Source organism: Mauremys reevesii, linkage group 11 (assembly GCF_016161935.1).
Source record: "Mauremys reevesii isolate NIE-2019 linkage group 11, ASM1616193v1, whole genome shotgun sequence".
In the NCBI taxonomy this organism is placed as follows: Eukaryota; Metazoa; Chordata; order Testudines; family Geoemydidae; genus Mauremys; species Mauremys reevesii.
This window is the reverse complement of record NC_052633.1, coordinates 20,574,120-20,593,323: the sequence shown is the minus strand read 5'-3', so window position 1 is coordinate 20,593,323 and position 19,204 is coordinate 20,574,120. Positions and strand designations below refer to the sequence as shown.

Sequence of the window (19,204 nt, the reverse complement as noted above, 5' to 3'; positions counted from 1 at the left end):
TGTAAAAGGCATGTTTGTACATGTTTATTATCAAATTTACATTCTGCTATGAAAAATTAAGTGCCAAAAGCAGATGAACAAAAAAGGTTCCCAGTTTCTCAAAAATTGTTGTGCAACTATCCTATGCAGTGGCTAAATGGGTCTCAAACCCAAATCTTTGCTCTTTTCTATGCTATTTGCTCTGATTAAGTAGATTTTCTTCTGCGTAAGTTAAAACATATTCCATCTCACTGCCCATGTATGCTTTAGTGCACAGGTTTGTATATGTTTCACATCAAAGAAGTTCAGTTAGTGAAACTACAGCCCTGTGGTTCTAATGGCAGAAAATGAAATGTGTACTTTGCTTACTTGCCAAAAATATGCTCAAAACCTGAATAAGACAGACACTGAGGTTGGCAGACTGACATCGCAGGAAGCTCTCTCTGTTTCTGGGTCTTTCCTAAAAGGGACGGCTAAATTCCTTTCTGTCTTCTCTGGTATTTGTTCCATGCTGCAGGTCTGTGGACACAGGACCTGTTTCAACTGCAGTTATTTGTTACTGTTGCCACTAGCTCCACCTAGCTGTCTAAGCAACCTTGAATTATATCAAGATATCCTTTGTAGAATCTTAAATAGATCATTCATGTAAATGCTTATCTCTACTGGAAGGCAGAAAATGCTAATCAATTCTTCGAACTCCACAGGAACTAAATATGCTACCAACATCATCATAAAGGCCTATGACAAAACGTTGTCTTCTAGGTTTGGCACAAACCACTGCTACATCCTTCAGGTCTAATTTTCTTTGACCGTGGAATTTAGGCACAAGTATACAAAATACACCTGGTGTATCCATCGATATAAATGCAAGATAAAAAAAATCTTCAGCTTCAATTGAATGGATAAATATACAGCCACAATAGTGCACAAGTTCTGCTTTTATCACCTTTCTGCTTTGGACAGGTAGTTGGTGAGACACTGCTCTACGGAAACTTTATTACACATTAGGCTGGGACAACTTGGTATCATTCAAATCAAAACATGTTTTAAAAAGGCTTCATTCCATATTTACATGCATTTAATTATTGTGCTTTTAAATGAACTTAAACAGCAATCTGGTCTGAAAAGAAGTCTGACTCAGTTGTTTTGATTCTTCTGCTGTTAATACACAGCTATAGCAATCATAACAAAGCTAGTTAATATACATATACATATATATAAATTCTAAATTATTTAATACATGTAAAAGTCTAGCTGTAGTTTACAAGTATTTCTATAATAAATGTACCTAAATTGAACATTAATTTGACACAAATGCTGTTCTCTGTATACATCAGACTGTCTAATTTTCTATTGCTTTGTCACCTGATATTTCCCTGGGAACTGCAAAATACGCAGATGATATACCAAATGCTCACTTCACTGGAGAACAAATACTCACCTTGTCAATTGAGGTAAGACCCTGTGCATGGTTAGGAAAGTACAACCCAAATGCTTTAAAATAAAAATTAGGAACATTTTTTGTTGTTAAAACAGAATTAACCCATATGCATTATTTTAAATTAACAGATTAATCTTTTACAACTATGTGAGCTATCTAAGCAAACTCCCAAAGGCCAACCAATGGAGCTTTGTGAAACCCTGTGAAGCAGTTAGCACTTGGAGTGGTTATTACTTTTCTTTTTTAGAAACAAGCTTTACTATCAAAAAGCATCATTAAGACACCTAAAGGAGTGTAATAGTCGGAAGTGTCATGTTATAAATGACAGAGAAAATATGATCGCTTTATAAATGGATTTTGAATCTGTTCCATTTAAAGTTTTTACGCTGCCTGCAGTGCTGCAGCGTCTAGAGCTCAAACGAGACTGGTTGTAACTCTTGCCAGGTATAACCAGTCATACGACTGCTTCACTCCAGGGGACCCGACGAGGATGTCACCTAGAGCCCCAACTACACAGGTCTTACAACCGAGTTTGGACATCCTAGTTAAGGACGGCCATTAAAACATGGTTGTGGCCAAATCTGACCCTATCACTGTGTGACTGGTCAGAATGAATGGGCCCACAGAGTATTAAAATGTCTATAGAAATTGTTCCAGCGCAGGTAAAGACCATTCAGCCAAAACATATATCGTTTTGAACTCTGGACTGATTTTCCATCAATTTTTGATCCCTTACACTACTCATGCTGGCCTGGTCTCAGTAGGTCTACCACAACTATATTTAACAGCTAGGGTAAAGTATAATTGTTAATTCACTTGTAAAGAAATGGAGACTTAAAATCATAATAATGAAAGTTCCTTGTAACTAAAATTAGGTTACAAATAAACTATTCTATTTCACAGAGATTAAGGACTTGTTCGCAATAGAATCACCTGCAGAGATCTAGCAATGATCAGTTTGGACAGATTTTTTTTCCTTGTAGCTACTTTATAAACCATGATATAGATTATTCAAAGGAACAACTTTTTATGCTTATAGCTAAAATGCTTCTGAATCCACTGGTGATAGGCTCAAAGCATCCTGCTATTTAGCACCCAAAGACACCAATATATTTTTTTCAAGTGACTTGACTTCAGCCCATTGAGTTTTCCAATGCAGTGACTCTGCCTCTTAAGATCTTTATTACTTTCACTCAGAACAGTAAGGCTTTGACCTGCTCTCCTTCAACAAAGAAGAGGCAGATTATCTTCTGACAATGACAAAACTCATTTCTATTTGATACAGTGGCCACAAAAAACACTCACTGCTGTCTTACTTGTGCTTCAGTGCCAGAGTCTTGAATGTTAGGTTATGTACTGACCACAGTTCCAGGACAACTTTCATGGACTGTTTCCTCAGTGAAATCTGTGTAACAGAATCCTGCCTAGAATCAGAAAGTATCTTAAATACCAAAGTCATTATTTTTATATTCTGTTAAAAAGCTCCCTCAAATGTAGAGACTATCTAGCAGCCAAGAGCAGAGTCAGTCACAAAACTTCTAACATTCTGTTGTCTTCTGTTAAGAATATGCTCCCCGTTTAGATCAAATAAAAAACAAACCTAGAATCAAGCATTTATGTTTTACTCCCTTTTATAACATTAAAATGTGCCTGAGATTTTGTGCGTGTGCAAGCAAACCTCCTTTTATTAAAAATAGATGCATAGCATGCTTTGGAAAGGTTTCTTAGCTCAAAATAAACAAGTTTTCCTAGAATATAAAATAATCTTCTGCTTAACTCCTACTGATTGCACTTTCCTCAGTGTGCTTTCAACAGCCTTCAGAAAGTTCAGAGAGAAATGTCATTCTGTTAATACTCCACTAGCACCATTGCACTCATCCAAAATAAAAATCCTACCCCAACTCCTATTTGTACATGCAATGAGAAGTATAAAACTTAACATACAAAGTATTTTGTAAAAGAAGAGGTTCAGTTTAATTTCTAAATTGGAAATGCAAAAAACCAAAGGAATCCGAGTTGTTCCTGTGCTTGTTCTTCACTGCAGAGATGGATTTGGACCGATTATTCGGGTGCAGTAAAGAACAGATTCCTTGTTCCTTTTACTAGTACCTTCAGTTGTACAATGTGACCGCTAACATTTGGCAAAATAATATGATCATGGTGGAAAGGGGGAGACAGACCGTTCTACAAGACATTTATTGTCCTAGACACATACATTTGAAAGCGGAAGATAACTGACAAGCATTTGTTATTGTCTTTTATTCAAGCCAGGAAGTCAGATGTCTAAAGGGTCTCATGATTTAACTTTGGTTTCTTCTTTCCTGTGATCTCTTCCCAACTCCTCCTTCCTTCCTCAACTCCCTGCAAACTCTTTCTCTCACCCCATCTCCCTTTCTTTTTCCATTTTAACATGCACATTCCTTCTGCAACTCTCCATTCCACACCTGTATCAGATGTTCAGCCGTAATGTATTATTTGTTCTGCTAGAAGTCTGTTACTTGGAAACCACTTAGTCTTCCTTTAAGATACCCATTTTTGATGAGGATGTACAAAATGGAGCTCCAAGTGCCCCAATCATGCCTGGAAGACTCTGATTTCTTCTCAGTCCACCCATCAGGTTTCTACCTGCACTTAAAAACACAGCTGAATCCTGCCGCTGCAGGCCAATTTCTGGCCCTTGACTTTTTCCATGGTCCCCTGTCTCAGGGGGTTTGACTGCTCTGGCAATACCTAACCTCTTCAGCCTGTCCACCAGGTTCATCTTCAATTGGTCTAGGCTAGGAGGGTTATGGGATGGTTTCAGGCCACACCTCTCCTGCAAGAATGTTTCAGCTGGTCGTGATGCCAGAAAGTTTTCAGAGAGATGCGCTCGAGTCTCAAAAGGTGGAGGGGAAGAACAAGGTGAGTGTGAGGGAGAATTTGGGGGAGTGGAGGGAATGGGAAGGGTTCGTAGGCTCTGTAGTACGGGCAGCTTTTCTGGCATGGGGCTATCACAAACTTTGGCAGAGATGCCTTGTTCATGCAAGAGTTTAGCCAGACTGGTGGTGGTGCTCAAGGTAGTGGAAGAGTCTCTTCTGTCGGTGTGGAATTCTCCAATACTAAACCTACAGGACATGGCTGGAGAGCTCACCGTTGTATTGCCAGTACTGTTGCCACTACTTCCAAATGATAATGGAGTATACATGGAGCTGAAAAAAATAAACACACACACACACAGAGAGGATATCATTATTACTGCACCTTGCTCTCTCTCTCTGGAAACTTTCATATAACACAGGGCAAGGTAATAACAATCATTTTTAAAATAAGGCTTGTGCTCAAATTAAAAAAAGGAGATTAACAATTCCGTATCTGCATATAACAAGATTCATTGCAACTTTCACAACCTCAACCTTTATAATATTCAGAAATACAAAACATTGCTTTGCAAATCCCACACTGCAGGACAAAAAACCATTAGAAAAAAGTGAGAAGGGGCCATATTGACATATGTTTATAGGAAATGTTTTTATAGAAAACGCAGCAAATTTTACAGGATCCTACACAACCAAATTACAGGAATAATTACAGTCCAGCACTTTTATGTGCATTAAAATCATCACGGAAGAAGAACCCTACTACACCTCTACCCCGATATAACGCTGTCCTCAGAAGCCAAAAAAATCTTACTGCGTTAGGTGAAACCACGTTATATCGAACTTGCTTTGAACCGCTGGAGCACGCAGCCCCCCCCCCCCAGTGCTGTTTTACCACGTTATATCCGAATTCGTGTTATATTGGGTTGCGTTATATCAGGGTAAAGGTGTACTTTAAAATTTTAATGAGAGTATATTTCAGGATGGGGATGATTGCAAAGGTCATGGTATATGTTAAACTCATTTCTTTGTCAAGCCTTAATTTGGAAGAGTTTACCTTTTAAATGCCCTTGGTGCTGAAGCTAGAGATTAACACCATAAGATAGAACTTTCCAAAGCCAATTACTATTTAGGAGTACAGATGCTCCCCGGGTTACTCAAGACCCGACTTACGCAAATCTGCACTTACGGAAAAAGTTCCATAAGCTAGAAATAGGGGTGTGTTTTATTTTATTTTTTGTTTTTTTGCATAATGGGTGGAGATATGTTTCCCACTTATGCAAAATTCGAGTTACGCAAGGCGTTCCATAATGGAACGCTTGTATAAGTCAGGGAGTGTCTGTATATGGTTACATTTGATAGAAATGTTATTAAAAAAGCATACAAAACGTTTGCTCAGCTGCAAAACAAACACATTGGTGGAAGGAGGCTAAAGGTCTTCGCACTTGCAAACCTGATTCTCCACAGCTGCAAACTGGAGGATCTTGTAGAGCTGTCACTTCAACTGAGATGATTCATTTCACGAAGCCGACAATTAACACTGTGTAGTACAAATTTTTTTCTCTCTCCCATGTATCCCCTGTTTTTAATCCTTATCTTCCATCCCCAATACACAAACATTGTCATTATCACCTCCCATCTGTCTCTGTAACTATAATAACTCAGTGCTTCAGGAAGCAACATCTAGTTTTAATTGGGAAGGTGGGTGCTGGTTTCTGGTGCACCTGTTTATTGGAGGGAATAGGGAGAAAGCTCCAGATCAGACTTAGAGTGCCTTCTGGGTAAAAGGTCAATCTCAGAACACCGAGATCCCATAGGATTTTAACCAGATCAGACCACTGATCCATCTAAACTCCTACCCTGCACCTCAGGAGAAAACCACCAACACACACAAGATCCAACACAAAACCAACTAATAATGCTCCTGGCAAATTATGTAAGGTCACACATGATCCCAAATGCCACAGACGGTCATCTTACATCATCTATCCTGAAGTATAAAATGTGATCACCTTCACTGTATTAATTTGGATAACTACACAGGTGGTATGCAGCTGTATAAGTACATGAAATGAGTTAGTTCTTTTTAAAAACCCAGTCACAGTATAGATCTCAAATATCTCCTGCAAGAATGAATCCCATCAGTAGACTATATGCTGCATAAAGATATTTCCATTTACTGGTCTAAATTTACTTCCATAATAGGAACCAATGTGTGGTGAAATTAAAGGGGTCAGAGGTATATGTATTCAAGTGAGTGAGAGAGAGAGAGAGAGAGAAATCCATTTTCGCAATGCCTTTCATAATTAAAACCACTAGTAAGAACATCAGTCCTGAGTGCTCCTCTCTGGCCAGATACAGCTATCATACTTTTCTAGATCTGGTCCATACCTCAGGAGCAACTGATTCCATGCAATAACTCTCTGAATGTTAACAACCATCTTACCTGGGGGTAACCTGAGTGACATCAGAGGGGTGAAGGATCCTACAGGTAGTGAAGGTGAATGTGGAGTTTGTGGAGGAGAGACACTTTCCTGGATTTGAGGCTGCAATGCAGACAGAACACAGCAAGTGAGGACAGAAAGTGAGAGAAAAGGACTCATTAAGGTAAGGTACCATTATTACAGGATTTTTTGGGGGGTTTAAATAAAGACTAAAGAAGGGGAATTCCTCAAATATAAATATGTTCAATTGAAAAAGATAGTTCTATTTTAAGAGACTTTCCATTCCTCACTTTAATTTTTTTCAGTGTAAGATGAAGTGAAATTGAGACTGCTCAATATTAGAGTTTCTGCTTCTTTAGAGATTGTGTATCTTCGACACTAGCAAGAGTGTTATATCTAGTGTTTTCAGTGCAGGACTGATCCTGGAATTCATTCCACACACTGATGCAGACTCCTCCTATGACATATCAAGTCTCTCTGTGTCTTGGTTTTCCCATGAGTAAAATAGGGGAGAGAAATACTTCTATGCCTCACAGGTGTGGCGAGGACTAGTTGCTGTGTCTAGTTTAATGATGTGTCTAGTTGTCAAGTGCTCTGAAGATGGAGAGCACAATAAGTGATTATCTGATTTTTACTGAAGTGTGCTTCAGTTAACATTGTATGACTACTGTCTTCCGGTACTTGGATGAAAAGACTCCCAGCAGGTTACCTCCCCAAACAAGTATAAAATGGAGCTCTGCAAAGAAGTTTGCCTTTAAATTTCCCAGAGACAAATCCAGACTTCTTAATTCAGGAATCTCATATTTCTCAGTCTACCAGCAGGCTATTGTATAGAAATCACTGACCAAGACACCCCTACTGCAGGCAAGTGTATCTCCTCATACCAACATTGAGGGAGAAATCACAGAGTGCTGAAATCAGCAATTTTATTCCCTTACCACAACCTTATTTCTCAATGAATCATTTTTTGAAACTTTACTAAATTCAGTGTTCAAAATACAGTACTTTCCCCAACAGATTAAATTTCTTCCTGTCTGAAATTCTCTTTCATACCTTCTAGCAGGAAAATGTGAGTTGCCATGGTATAAAAAGTTTAAAATTTTTTATCAATATTTTTGTTATTTTAAATAAGAAAATGTCAATTGTTTTTGATACAGTATTTGTTAAGAACATAGGCGTTTTCTTTTGACGAATGTACTTGGTTAAGAATTCAGTTTTTGGTCATATCCAAAATCAGCTTTTCCAGAAGCCGTATGCTCCATAACAGCACAGGCTTAGAGGGAGAATGCCACCTTCTGAATTGACAGTCTTATATCCTGCAAAACCTTGATGTTCCTGGAGATCCCCCATCCAAGAACTGACATGATCTACCTCTACTTAGCTTTAAAATCTGACTGGGGTAATGCACAACCTTATACAGCAATGAAAAAATAAGCATAATACGGAAGCATCAAGAGTGGAGTACAAACCACAGTAAGAGATGTATGCAAAGTGAAACCATAAACATCCAGGATTCTTACCAGCAAGTGGCACTGTTGCTGAAGTAACAGGTGGCAGGAAGATCCCTGCCTCTGGCTTTGGCACTGCATGTTTCCCTTCCTCCAGAAAGGATTGTTGCACTTGAAATGTTATACCTCCTTCCCCTTCTTCCTCATCTTCCTCCAAGTCAGAGATGTGATAGACGGCATCCTGAGGTAACGGTGTAAAGCCTTTTGTGACAACACCTGGCCGTGGGTCGAGGATGGTACCTAGGTTGGGCTGAGCAAGCTGCTGCCAGTGGAACAGAGTCTGAGATCCTGATGAAGCAAAAAAAGGTGCAAGGGGGTGTTTCTGTTCCATCCTACTGAATCATAAAGAGTGGCCAGAACAAAATACCAAAACAACCTGACCAATTGGGGCTGTCATCATGATACGTGAGAAGAATTTAGACCAAGAGATTCAGAGAATTAAACAGGAATGCCTAGTACTGAAACAAGTTTGCTCCTACATTTGGGTCTCTTACCCTGAAGTACCAAGCTAGCAGATAATTGGCTTTAAAAAAAACCTCTCTTTCTCCAAGGGCTTCTGATTCTTGAGTACCAACCCATTCCCAGAGCAACACTGATTTAATTACCAAATACACTGATTCCTCCATAAGCAAAGCACAACATTTCCCTCTGCTAGAAAGAGAAGGCAGATTATTCTCTTACCTTCGAGAGGTTTAACAATTTGTAATTTCTCTGGCAGGAGCGCACGGAGGCAGGGACAGCCCGCAGAGAAGTCAGCGAATTCTGACTTTGTACCCACAGACAGACAACTCTTTGTTGGTGTGCAACAGCCACCAGCCACTTCTTTCTGGTCAGCCAGCAAATGCATATTACGCTCCCATTCCTCCTCAAAGAACTGCTTTTCACTCAGGTAGTTCTGCTGACGGAGACAAAGTGTGTGCAGAGCTGTAGCTAAATCATTGTCTCCAGGGGTTCCAGGCTGGCCCAGCTTTTGGTTGTCCCTTGGGGAAACATGAAATCAAAATAGGGAATTAAGACTAAATGTTTAAAGACTACACATCACTAAAGTAAACAGGAGCCCAGGTTGGATTTAGTTTTGGGATGAGGAAAAAAAGATGAAGTTGTTTTAAAAACTTCTATTTAATTGGTGTAGTCGGTATCACAATATCTTGCAAAGTCTCAGACTAAAAATCTGCAGGCAAATTTGGGAGGAGGCAGCATCTCACAGCTTCACTATTTAGAAACAAAGACAAACAGTGCGTAAGATAACCTGTTTGCTTGCTTTTTCTCTGCAGTCACTGAATTTACTACATAAGGATGCTTATAATTTGTTGTATTGTTTGCTTGCTAACATTATCCTCTTCTGCCTTATATGCGCCATTTAATCTCTCCCCCTTCAACCCTGATGTACAAAGCCACAGACATATATGACTTGCTAGCACAATAGGTGCGGACAGCACTAGCAGGTTTAGTATTAAATCAGGTCATCAGCGGAGGAAGCCTCTGGTTCACAATATCCCATGGGGTGACATTGGGAAATTGGAACATTTAGCAGTTAAGAGAATAAGGGAAATAGTCTCAATCACACTGCAAAGTGAAAAAGCTGGTGAGAGAGAGCTATCTCCTCGAGTTTTGATGAGAGCAACATGATTATAGTTTGGCACCGAGAATGACAATTCCTATGCATGCATACAGACTGCCTACCATCAATACAAGTAACCCAAAACCACACTAATATGCTGAGTCTCCTACTTTGAGATTTCCTTGGAGCTGCTCCTCTGGTTCAGATGTGCCTTGCTCTCCATTTGTGGTAGGCCAGACTGAAAGGGCTTTGCGGTCATGATAACACTTGAACGATTAGATCCAGGGATTGGTAGCAGGGCAGGAAATGAAGAAGAGCGACCACGTGTAACATTAGCAACCTTGACAGTATCAAACACCCGTTTCTGCTGAACCCTGAGAAAGGGAGAGAGAATAAATGCACACAATCCCCTTCTCATCCTTATAGCAAGGAACTGACCAATGACCAATAAAGTTCTCAACAGCGTTTTGGGTGGGATATAGAAAAAAAACAGTTTCAGGCAATCACAAGATTTCTACCAGGCTATCCAAGTCTAGTAAACAGTAAGGAATCAGAGCCAAGAAAGAGTGGAAATTGTCTGAGTGATGAAGTTGCTGAGGAGCACGCTCTCTCCTGCTGGAATAACCACTCTGTAAGGGCTTGAAAGAACAAGAGGAGGTGGCATTAATAAAATGTTTTAAGGTCAGACCCTGCAGCCCTTAGTCCTGAGTAAAGGCTCCAGGAAAAGGCCTTCAAGATACTGGGAACTGATATCATTTCTCTTCAGTTCTAGTTTCCCTTATAGGAAATTGCCAGAGAATTTAATAGAGATGAAACCAATGTGGTAATATAGAAATTAGTTTAAAAACCTACAGAATTCAGGAATAATATCCCTTCAGTAGATTTGTTAACCATTCCAGAGAACTCAATAGGAGGAGTCTACATATTGTACTAAATACTGTATTAAATTCCATAAGATTGTTGAAAATAAACTCAACACTAGAAAGGTGATTTTCTATTCAATTATACTGAACCTTTGTAAAAGGCACAGAATATCTAGATTCACCCACTCCCAGCAATTACCTGAACCTCATTGACATTAGTCTTAGCCCTGGCATTGGCATGTCTAGCAACATGTTAAAAGATGATGCGTGTGGGAAGGTGAAAGCTGAACTTACTTTTGTTTACTGAGAGCAGATTCTTCATCTAGAATCAGCTCCATCCGCATTGTCCCCTCAATCTCTGCTGCAAGGGAATCCTGTAGGGAACAAACCAAACAAATAAAACAAAACTGACATTCAAATTTTGGTAATAGACACCCAGTAAAAAACGCACGTTCTGCTCCATTATTATTATTAGTGTCAGTACATAGTGCCCTAAAAGACACAGATAAAGGTCAGGTGCACACTAGAAAATGTTTCTGGCATAGCTCTACCAGCAAACTCTCCTAGTGTATATGCTGTTTATAGTAGCATAAAAGTGGTTTTGCATGTATAGCTTACATTGGTTCTCCAAGCGAAATAAGCTGCAATGGAAAAAACAGTTTTTGTAGTATAACTGCATCTATACCAGGCTTTTGCCAATATAAAAATGTCGCCAGAGAAAAATAAAATCACCTCCCTGATATAACTATATTGACAAAAGTTTCTAATGTAATCCTGGCCAAAGACACAGTTCCCCAAAAAGATTATTCTAAAAGAAACCAAAATTTACAATAAAAAGTTTTCCACTGGTCATTTACAACCATGTCAAGGCTATGCATTTTTTATTGGTGCTCAGCACCAATTTCATAACAAGGAGATGGCAGAGTAGTATATCATGAAGATAAAATCACAGCAACATTGTGCATTATAAAAGGGTGATTACTTTCAAGAACAAGGGTTTTTTGTTTTGTTTTTGTTTTTGTTTTTTTTTAAAGAGAAGCTGTCAAGCTACTAAGGCAGGGGTCAGCAACCTTTCAGAAGTGCTGTGCCGAGTCTTCATTTATTCACTCTAATTTAAGGTTTCACGTGCCAGTAATACATTTTAACATTTTTAGAAGGTCTCTTTCGATAAGTCTATAATATATAACTAAACTATGGTTGTATGTAAAGTAAATAAGGTTTTTAAAATGTTTAAGAAGCTTCATTTAACATTAAATTAAAATGCAGAGCCCCCTGGACTGGTGGCCAGGACCCGGGCAGTGTGAGTGCCACTGAAAATCAGCTCGCGTGCCGCCTTTGGAACACGTGCCATAGGTTGCCTACTCCTGTACTAAGGTCTCACCAGCACTGCAGAAATTTACCAACTGAACCAGAGGCATTTATTTCTTGAATTTCCCTCAAGAAAACTTCTGAAATCTGCCATGCCCTGTTTGTAGCAGAACAGCCATTTAAAAGTTCAATTCATAGCATGTTTCTTTGGGGCTTCCACTGATATAACATGCTAGCAGTCTAATCTCTAAACTATTTAGGTGTGGAGAGACTGGGTTCATAAGATACTGGTTCAAAAAATTAAAAATCCTGAAAGGCATTTGGATTTTATAGTGATCAGCATGATATAAAACTGGGATCAACTTCTGAGAAAAAGAAAGAAAGTGATGTAAGTGTTTGTGATAGAAGGTAAGGAAAGGGAAGTGTGGAACACACATGCAGAGTACATTTTAAAAATCTCGTTATAGTGAATAAATGGCCCAAATGTGGCAAGGTTAAAAGATCACTTCTGACCTTAGAAATCAGAAACAGAAAAGATTAGCTCATGTAATCCATCCCTCTGACACCCGCAGGATCGTTTTCTTTGGCATTCTACTCATAAGAACAAGCAATTATGGTTTTGCCCTTGTGATTCCATGTCACTGAAGACTGTCGATAGTATTACATGCCTACAATGTAACAGTGTGGATACACCATGCTAAGAGAAAGCTCAAGATTCATTACCAAAGGAAATGCCCCACATGACTGGGGGCGGCAGAGATGTGCAGCAGGGCTGGCTCTGCTGCGCAGCTCCTTCACTTCTTCTTGTAATTCATGCAACAACCCTAGACATTCTGCATTCCGATCCTGTAACTCATGCAGCTGCAACAAAAAACAGTGGTCATTAATGTAGCCAGCAGTCCGCAACAGAAGCAAAGACAGTACTACAATAACCAACAGAATTTGCCCCAGGATAAAGCTATACAGACGAATATCATTGCAATGCAGTAATTATGTGTACAAAGAACAGAACAAAGAGCACTTCCCTACAAATTAGCAAGCTGCAATTCAGCCTAGATAACCAGAACTGTGCACATTCACTTGATATAGTCTTCATAACTGTCTGGAGCAGTAAGATCTCTCTCCATATACACCTTACCTATTTTGAGACTCGTGTAGATTGTAAACAGTCGGGATGAGTTATTAGAAGTACTCTGTTCTTTTCCTTCACCCTCTACCCACCCTGAGGTTAACAAAACAAAAAAAAACAAAAAAAAATCCTTGTTCCCCTTCCCCTCCACCTTGCTTTTCTTTTTCTCACCCTATTTCAAATGGATAAATAGAAGCCCTCAATACCTCTCCTGTCAGCTCTCTCTGGGCATCTTTGGAAGCTTGTAGGTGAAGTTTCAGCTCCTCCTTTTCAATCACTTGCTGTAGGTACAAAAAGCAAAGCAAAATAGGATGTTCAGATTATTTCCTCCTTTTTAACCAAACAGAAAGTTGTTTCTCTCCAGAACATCCTCTGAAATAACCACACTCCTAAAACAGCAGCCTGTCCCTCAGCCTCTCCTTGCGCTACTGCATGCACACACCTCTTTGAGTTTATGCTGAAGATCAACAATCTGAGACAAGAGGGTTGAGATCTCTTCCTGATAGCGAATCAGCTCTTCACTCTTTCCTGATAACTCTTCTGTCATTCTGGCAATTTGAGCATGTGTTTCCCCTAAAAACAGAGTAAAATATACATTCAGTACACAGCATTCCCTGATACACCCTTGGCAAAAGTGAACACTGTAGTCTTCAAAGGACAGTGAAATTCCTAAAGATTCAATTCAGGATGTACAACAGTGGGAGCTTCGGAATGTCAATATGGTAAAAAGCACACGGGCCCTGAAAGTCTGTGGTTAACCTCATGCCATCTGTGATTGACCTCACCCAGTTTACCTTGCAGTAAAACCAAAGTGCCTTGTCTCCATGATGTTTTTACAGTGGGACAGCTAATGCATGTTAGGTATGCCAAGGTAAAACACACCTTTTTTAATCACTGAAGACATAGTTCATAACTTCTACCAACTCCTTCATTAAAGGGCATAGCTCACACCCTGCAAACACTCAAATGGGTCTTTAAAAAGGTGCAATAACCAATGCATGAGAAACCCAACCTCGCTCAGCCCAGAAGAGCTTGAAATAAAACATGGGAGTGATCTTTAATAACTAGAAACCAGAAAGGGGACAGAGATGCAGTTAGCCTTGTTACAGTAACATGAGGCAAGATACATTTAATTGTATATAAAGATTTCTGTAACCTCGGTTACATGATTCATTTTTATGGCAAATTACAACATAGTGGGATAACAGTAAATCTATGCTGTGAAGAGATAAATTTATGTCTAAAATTAGGGGTAAAAAATAATATACTAGAAAGAGTTGAAAAGATGTAAAATAGGAAAAACTTCATAGTGTGCTTCCCCCTTTCTTTTTCTGTGTGTCATCTACACAACTCTTTGGGCGCAAGATCCATTTTAGGAGTTTCTGAAGTACCTAGCACACCTTTGGATTCTATAAAGTTAAACAAGAGTTACATCCCTCTTATTGGTGGTACAGTGAAGTGGTATGTAGGGCAGAATCTAGCAACCTCCACTCACTGAGGTTACACAGTTTCTAGGAGGATACAATAAAGCAAGTAGACAATCGGATGGGCATTAATCCAGAACCCTTGACTGTTATTGAAAATGAGAGCTGGCAACAGTGCAGAGTTCTTTATAGGGATTAATCAAAATAAGAATCTCACAAGATAAGCCTATCTTTCTAGTGAATATGGGAGGAGGCATAGATCAAATGAATACAGGTAAAAGTTTAAACTATCAGATTATCCAATTGCCAAAGAAAGTAAATATCACTCCCAACTGCATCAGAGTGTTTACTCACATTTGTACAAGGACGTGAAAGTTACTGAATTAAGTAAATGCAAAGGAATGCAAGCATTCTTGTAGAGATTTTACTGCAAATACAGTTGATTTTACTGCAAATACAGTTGATTTTAATGCTCTATTATGCATTACATCAGAGGGAGTTTGTGTGTGTTTATGGAGCTATGAACATTTAGAATGGGTATCCAGGAGGCTATATATTGATCAGTTTAATACTCCAAGAACAGGTGTCATCTCTACTACTCAGAATCACAGATGTGTCCTTTACATTGATATCTGGGGAGACTGAAAATCTGTCTGGAGCTCTCATGAGCACTTAGTTCTCTTTTTTAAGAGCTCAGGTCTGCAAGAGGCATTCAATTTTTGGCAAATATCTATTTTCTTCTTTTGCACAGCTATACTTTGGTCTCCAAACCAAAGCTCCGTGCCATAGTGATGCTGAAAGAAATAAGTGCTTGTAAACAGAATAATCATTCTGAACTGGTCAAGTAGGTAGACTTGAAACATTGTTCATGGAGATTTCTGAAACTCATATCTGAACCTGGGGATAGCCAAAATATTCTAACACCGGGTGATCAAGCACCTTTTCCCTGGTTCTGCTGAGATACAAACTTGATACTCACGGAGCTCTTTGACACAGTCACTGACCAACTCCCTCTCTTTCGCTTCATATGTAATCGTTTCTGTCTTTAGATGACAAGCCTTCAAGAAAATTAAAGAGACATTAACTTAAAAATTACACTTCCATCTGAAAACATTTCATCTGCAGAAATTACAGGTAATATGCAAGATTATTATCAATGAAAGATTAGAGAACAAAATTTCCCCCATTTTTTCCAATTTGATTATTTTGTGCATTTGACTGTACTTTCTGCTAAATTTATTTCACTACAGCTAGCTTCCCCTATTTGTGTGGGTTTTCATACAGAAACAGGAGAGAGGGCAGCAACTTAAACAAAAACAAACAGAAAATGTGGGTGTAAGAACATAAAATTTGGTAGGGGAACTCAGAAGCAGACGCAGTACCTGGAACTAGACAACTTGAATTTACTGCAAATAGGTGTCCTCAAAACAGAGGAATCCTGCAGTCTGAAAACTGAAATGATACGTTATTCACACCCACAAAGGCCACAAAAACATTACAAAAACTCTCAGAATAGGGACAATACTTTCCTTTCTCCCACCCTTCACCTACCTAGAATTGTAAGCTCTCTGGGCCAGAGATTGTCTTGCTCTGTAAGTATGTACAATAGCAAGCATACAGGGATCTCCATTTTGGTTGGAGTGTCTGGGTGCCACCGGAATAAAAACAAAACCATCAATAATTGCCTCTCTCCATCAGAGAATAATTGTTTGGGACAATTTGCTGACAACTAGTGCTGGCTTATCAGAAACCTCAGTGACTGGGTTTGAAGGTCTATTTCAGAGAAAGGAACTGCAGATAAAAACACTTCCACATAACATAATCACAATGAACTATAAATAGATCTTGGCATTTCTCATGAAATCAGGCCAACCAACAAGGAGCTCAATATGCCAGAGGATATTTACAATAGACAAAGGAAATTATATAACAAAAAACCAATAAAACACTAGAAAAGCCTCAGTTAAAAAGGCCTAGGCAAAATGGCAGGGTGAAAATTGAACCTATCTTTTAAGTGCCATATTTTCATTATAGGTTGGGCTAGTTGCACCACTTATTACTATAGTTACACTTCCCCCATTATAAGACCATTTCCAGTTGCTTATAACTTGGCCAAATTTTAACTGTTTGGGATGAAAATTTCAATGTCAGGTGTCTGCCTCAAGTGGATTATTTATTTATTTATTTAGCCAAAACAGTCCAGTCATTTCCGAGAAGGAGCTTAGGGGAAAATGCATTGTTTTGTTCCAGTTAAAAATAATTCTAGGGATCTTTTCTTTGAGAAGCTTTAGTGCCCCAATACTTAGGACTAGGAGGCTTGAAATGTGGCAGTGGGTGGTGATCTGTGTGTCAGGGTTGTGCCTTTTGCCATCCCCGTGAAAGGCAGCGCATATTTGACCACGATACAAACCTTTGAAAAAATCAGTTCACACACTCTCAGCTGAGACTTGATAGAGCATGGTGGCTAGGGTTACCGCATTTCAAGTTCCCAAAGAGAGGCCACTGCCAGGGATGGGGATGGGGGAACTGGAGGGGGGAGCATGTACTGAGAGGGAGTATTTGGGGAGTGCTGGAAGGGTGTGTGTGTACTGGGATGGGGTATTTGAGGGGTGCTGGAAGGGTGTGTGTGTACTGGGATGGGGTATTTGGGGGGTGTTGGAAGGAGTACCTGTGGCCTTGCACTCGAGGTTGGGGGCAGTGTTGCATTACCTGTCATGGTGGCAGGTGCACGCCGGGAACGCAGCGTCAGCCAGTGCTTCCCTGCGGGCCTCTGCCCCTCCCAAGGGCAGGGAGCCAGGGCCTGGCCTTGTCCCCCTCCCAGCAGGCCTCTGAGACCCCACGGTGGGGCAGGCAGAGAGACACTTAGTGGCTCTGCTTACCTGGTGGGCTGGGCTGGGCGGGATCCAGCAGCTGTGGATGAAGGGGAGGGACGCAGGGCGCAGAGACGGTTGTCCCAGACATTTTCTCTTATTTGAAAAATCTGCGCAGACAGAGGGCTTGTCTATACTTCCGCGGTAAGTCGACCTAAATTATGCTACTCCAGTTACGTGAATAATGTAACTGGAGTTGACATAGCTTAGGTTGACTTACCACAGTGTGTGCACCACATTGCGTCAATTGGAGATGCTCTCCCATCGACCCCCCTTACTTTTCTTGCAATGGTGGATTACTGGAGTTGACCGGAGAGTGCTTTGCAATCGATTTAGTGGGTCGACACACGCTGCACTGATTGCAGCAGCACTGATCTACTGGTAAGCGTAGACTGGGACGGAGGATCAAAAAAGATGTCATGTCCAGGAAACCTGGATGTATTGTAACCCTAATCGCAGCTAAAATCCCAGATGTTTCCGTCTACACTAGGCATGCTTCCACATAGATGAGAGCAGGACTTTTCATTGTATTGCAGCTTCCCCCAGCCTAGGACTGTGACCCTCTCAACAATCTGCCCACGTCTGCTAGAATGGAACAGGGATTGGGAATGAACCAAAACCCTACTCTTAAAAAAGAGAAATGTGGCAGATTCCAATACACTGTTGGCTCACAGCACTGGCACACCCAGCAGGACTGAGGGGCAGTGTGAGAGGAGAGGACAGCATGACCAACAAGCCTGCAAACTGAACACAGCTTCCGGAGGATGACACCTGAAAGGCCAAACCTGCTGACCCATGAGAAGAAAGCTCCCCACAAGTAAAGCTGGAAAACCCTATGCCCTCGGATTTGTACTGGTGATGTGGGCACCACTGTCTGGGTTGCTGCAACTCTCTGAGGTGCACACCTCGGGAACGGCAGGCTACCCATAACACTTGTACCACAGTGAGCAGAGTGACAATCAGAAAGAGAATGCCCTAGCAGTGCTGGTGGAATACAAATTGCTCTCTCACAAACAACAAAAGGCTCTTCTTCTATTTCCTCCAATTGCTAGTCAAGCAAAGTAGTTTGGGAAAAGGAAGTGGCAAGAGACAGGGGACAACGTGGCCAGAGGAAAGGAGAAGACTTTTCCCCCCTCTTTCATCCTGCTTACAGCACGGAACCAAGATTTCAGTTCCCAAATACATGTAACTTCAGCCCCATAATGACTCAGGCTTCTTAAAAGGATCTAATATTTTAAATGGAGGGGTTGGGGCAACTTGGAATTTTAAAAATCATGCTATGCAAAGATATGATGTTGGTTTAAATCCTGTAAATATTCTCTGTCTCCCTAAGCTATTCGAGGAATCACAGGGTCTCCATCTGCCAAAGCCCAGGTGTTTGATAGGGACTTTTAAAATGTGAGACATTCCACAGGAAAGGGAATCCCAGACAGCAGAAGAGACTGATTTAAAGGAGGTGCGATTCAGTTAATTTTGTTTTCATGATTCAACATTTCTAATGCTCTCCCGTAAATTAGTCGCAATAGGTTTCTATGGCACAGAGCTAATTTTAAATCTGAGATTAATGACAATTTTCATAATGAGGTATAGTTGAGAGGTTTGTAGATAATATTGGTGATTGACTAGGGCTTAAGTACATGAAGGGAAAGTCATATAAAGGAGAAAAATAAGGCCTGCAAGAAGACCCAGTTCCCACATGCCCCAGGCCTTAAATTCTGCAACCTGACTAGGTTTTCTTGTAAAGGCCCAAGCCTGTTGGGAACTACAGCCCTAGGGGTAAAACAAGATCCTCCGCTCATGCTAGTGATAATGGAGCACATGA

At 40.3% G+C, this 19,204-nt stretch overlaps 1 protein-coding gene across 1 annotated transcript in view; it reads right to left on the bottom strand.

Annotated features, from left to right (window-relative positions):
- Positions 1-13: 13 nt before the first annotated feature.
- TRAK2 (trafficking kinesin protein 2) overlaps positions 14-19,204 on the bottom strand; it is a 67,226-nt gene continuing 48,035 nt past the window's right edge. The window contains exons 7-16 of the mRNA XM_039494912.1: positions 15,492-15,570; positions 13,531-13,661; positions 13,295-13,369; positions 12,683-12,820; positions 10,946-11,025; positions 9,959-10,162; positions 8,909-9,207; positions 8,240-8,515; positions 6,722-6,821; positions 14-4,608 (exon numbers count right to left, since the gene is read on the bottom strand). Coding sequence (XP_039350846.1) covers positions 3,930-4,608; positions 6,722-6,821; positions 8,240-8,515; positions 8,909-9,207; positions 9,959-10,162; positions 10,946-11,025; positions 12,683-12,820; positions 13,295-13,369; positions 13,531-13,661; positions 15,492-15,570 — 2,061 coding nt within the window. The 3' untranslated portion in view covers positions 14-3,929. The remainder of the gene's footprint in view (positions 4,609-6,721; positions 6,822-8,239; positions 8,516-8,908; positions 9,208-9,958; positions 10,163-10,945; positions 11,026-12,682; positions 12,821-13,294; positions 13,370-13,530; positions 13,662-15,491; positions 15,571-19,204) is intronic.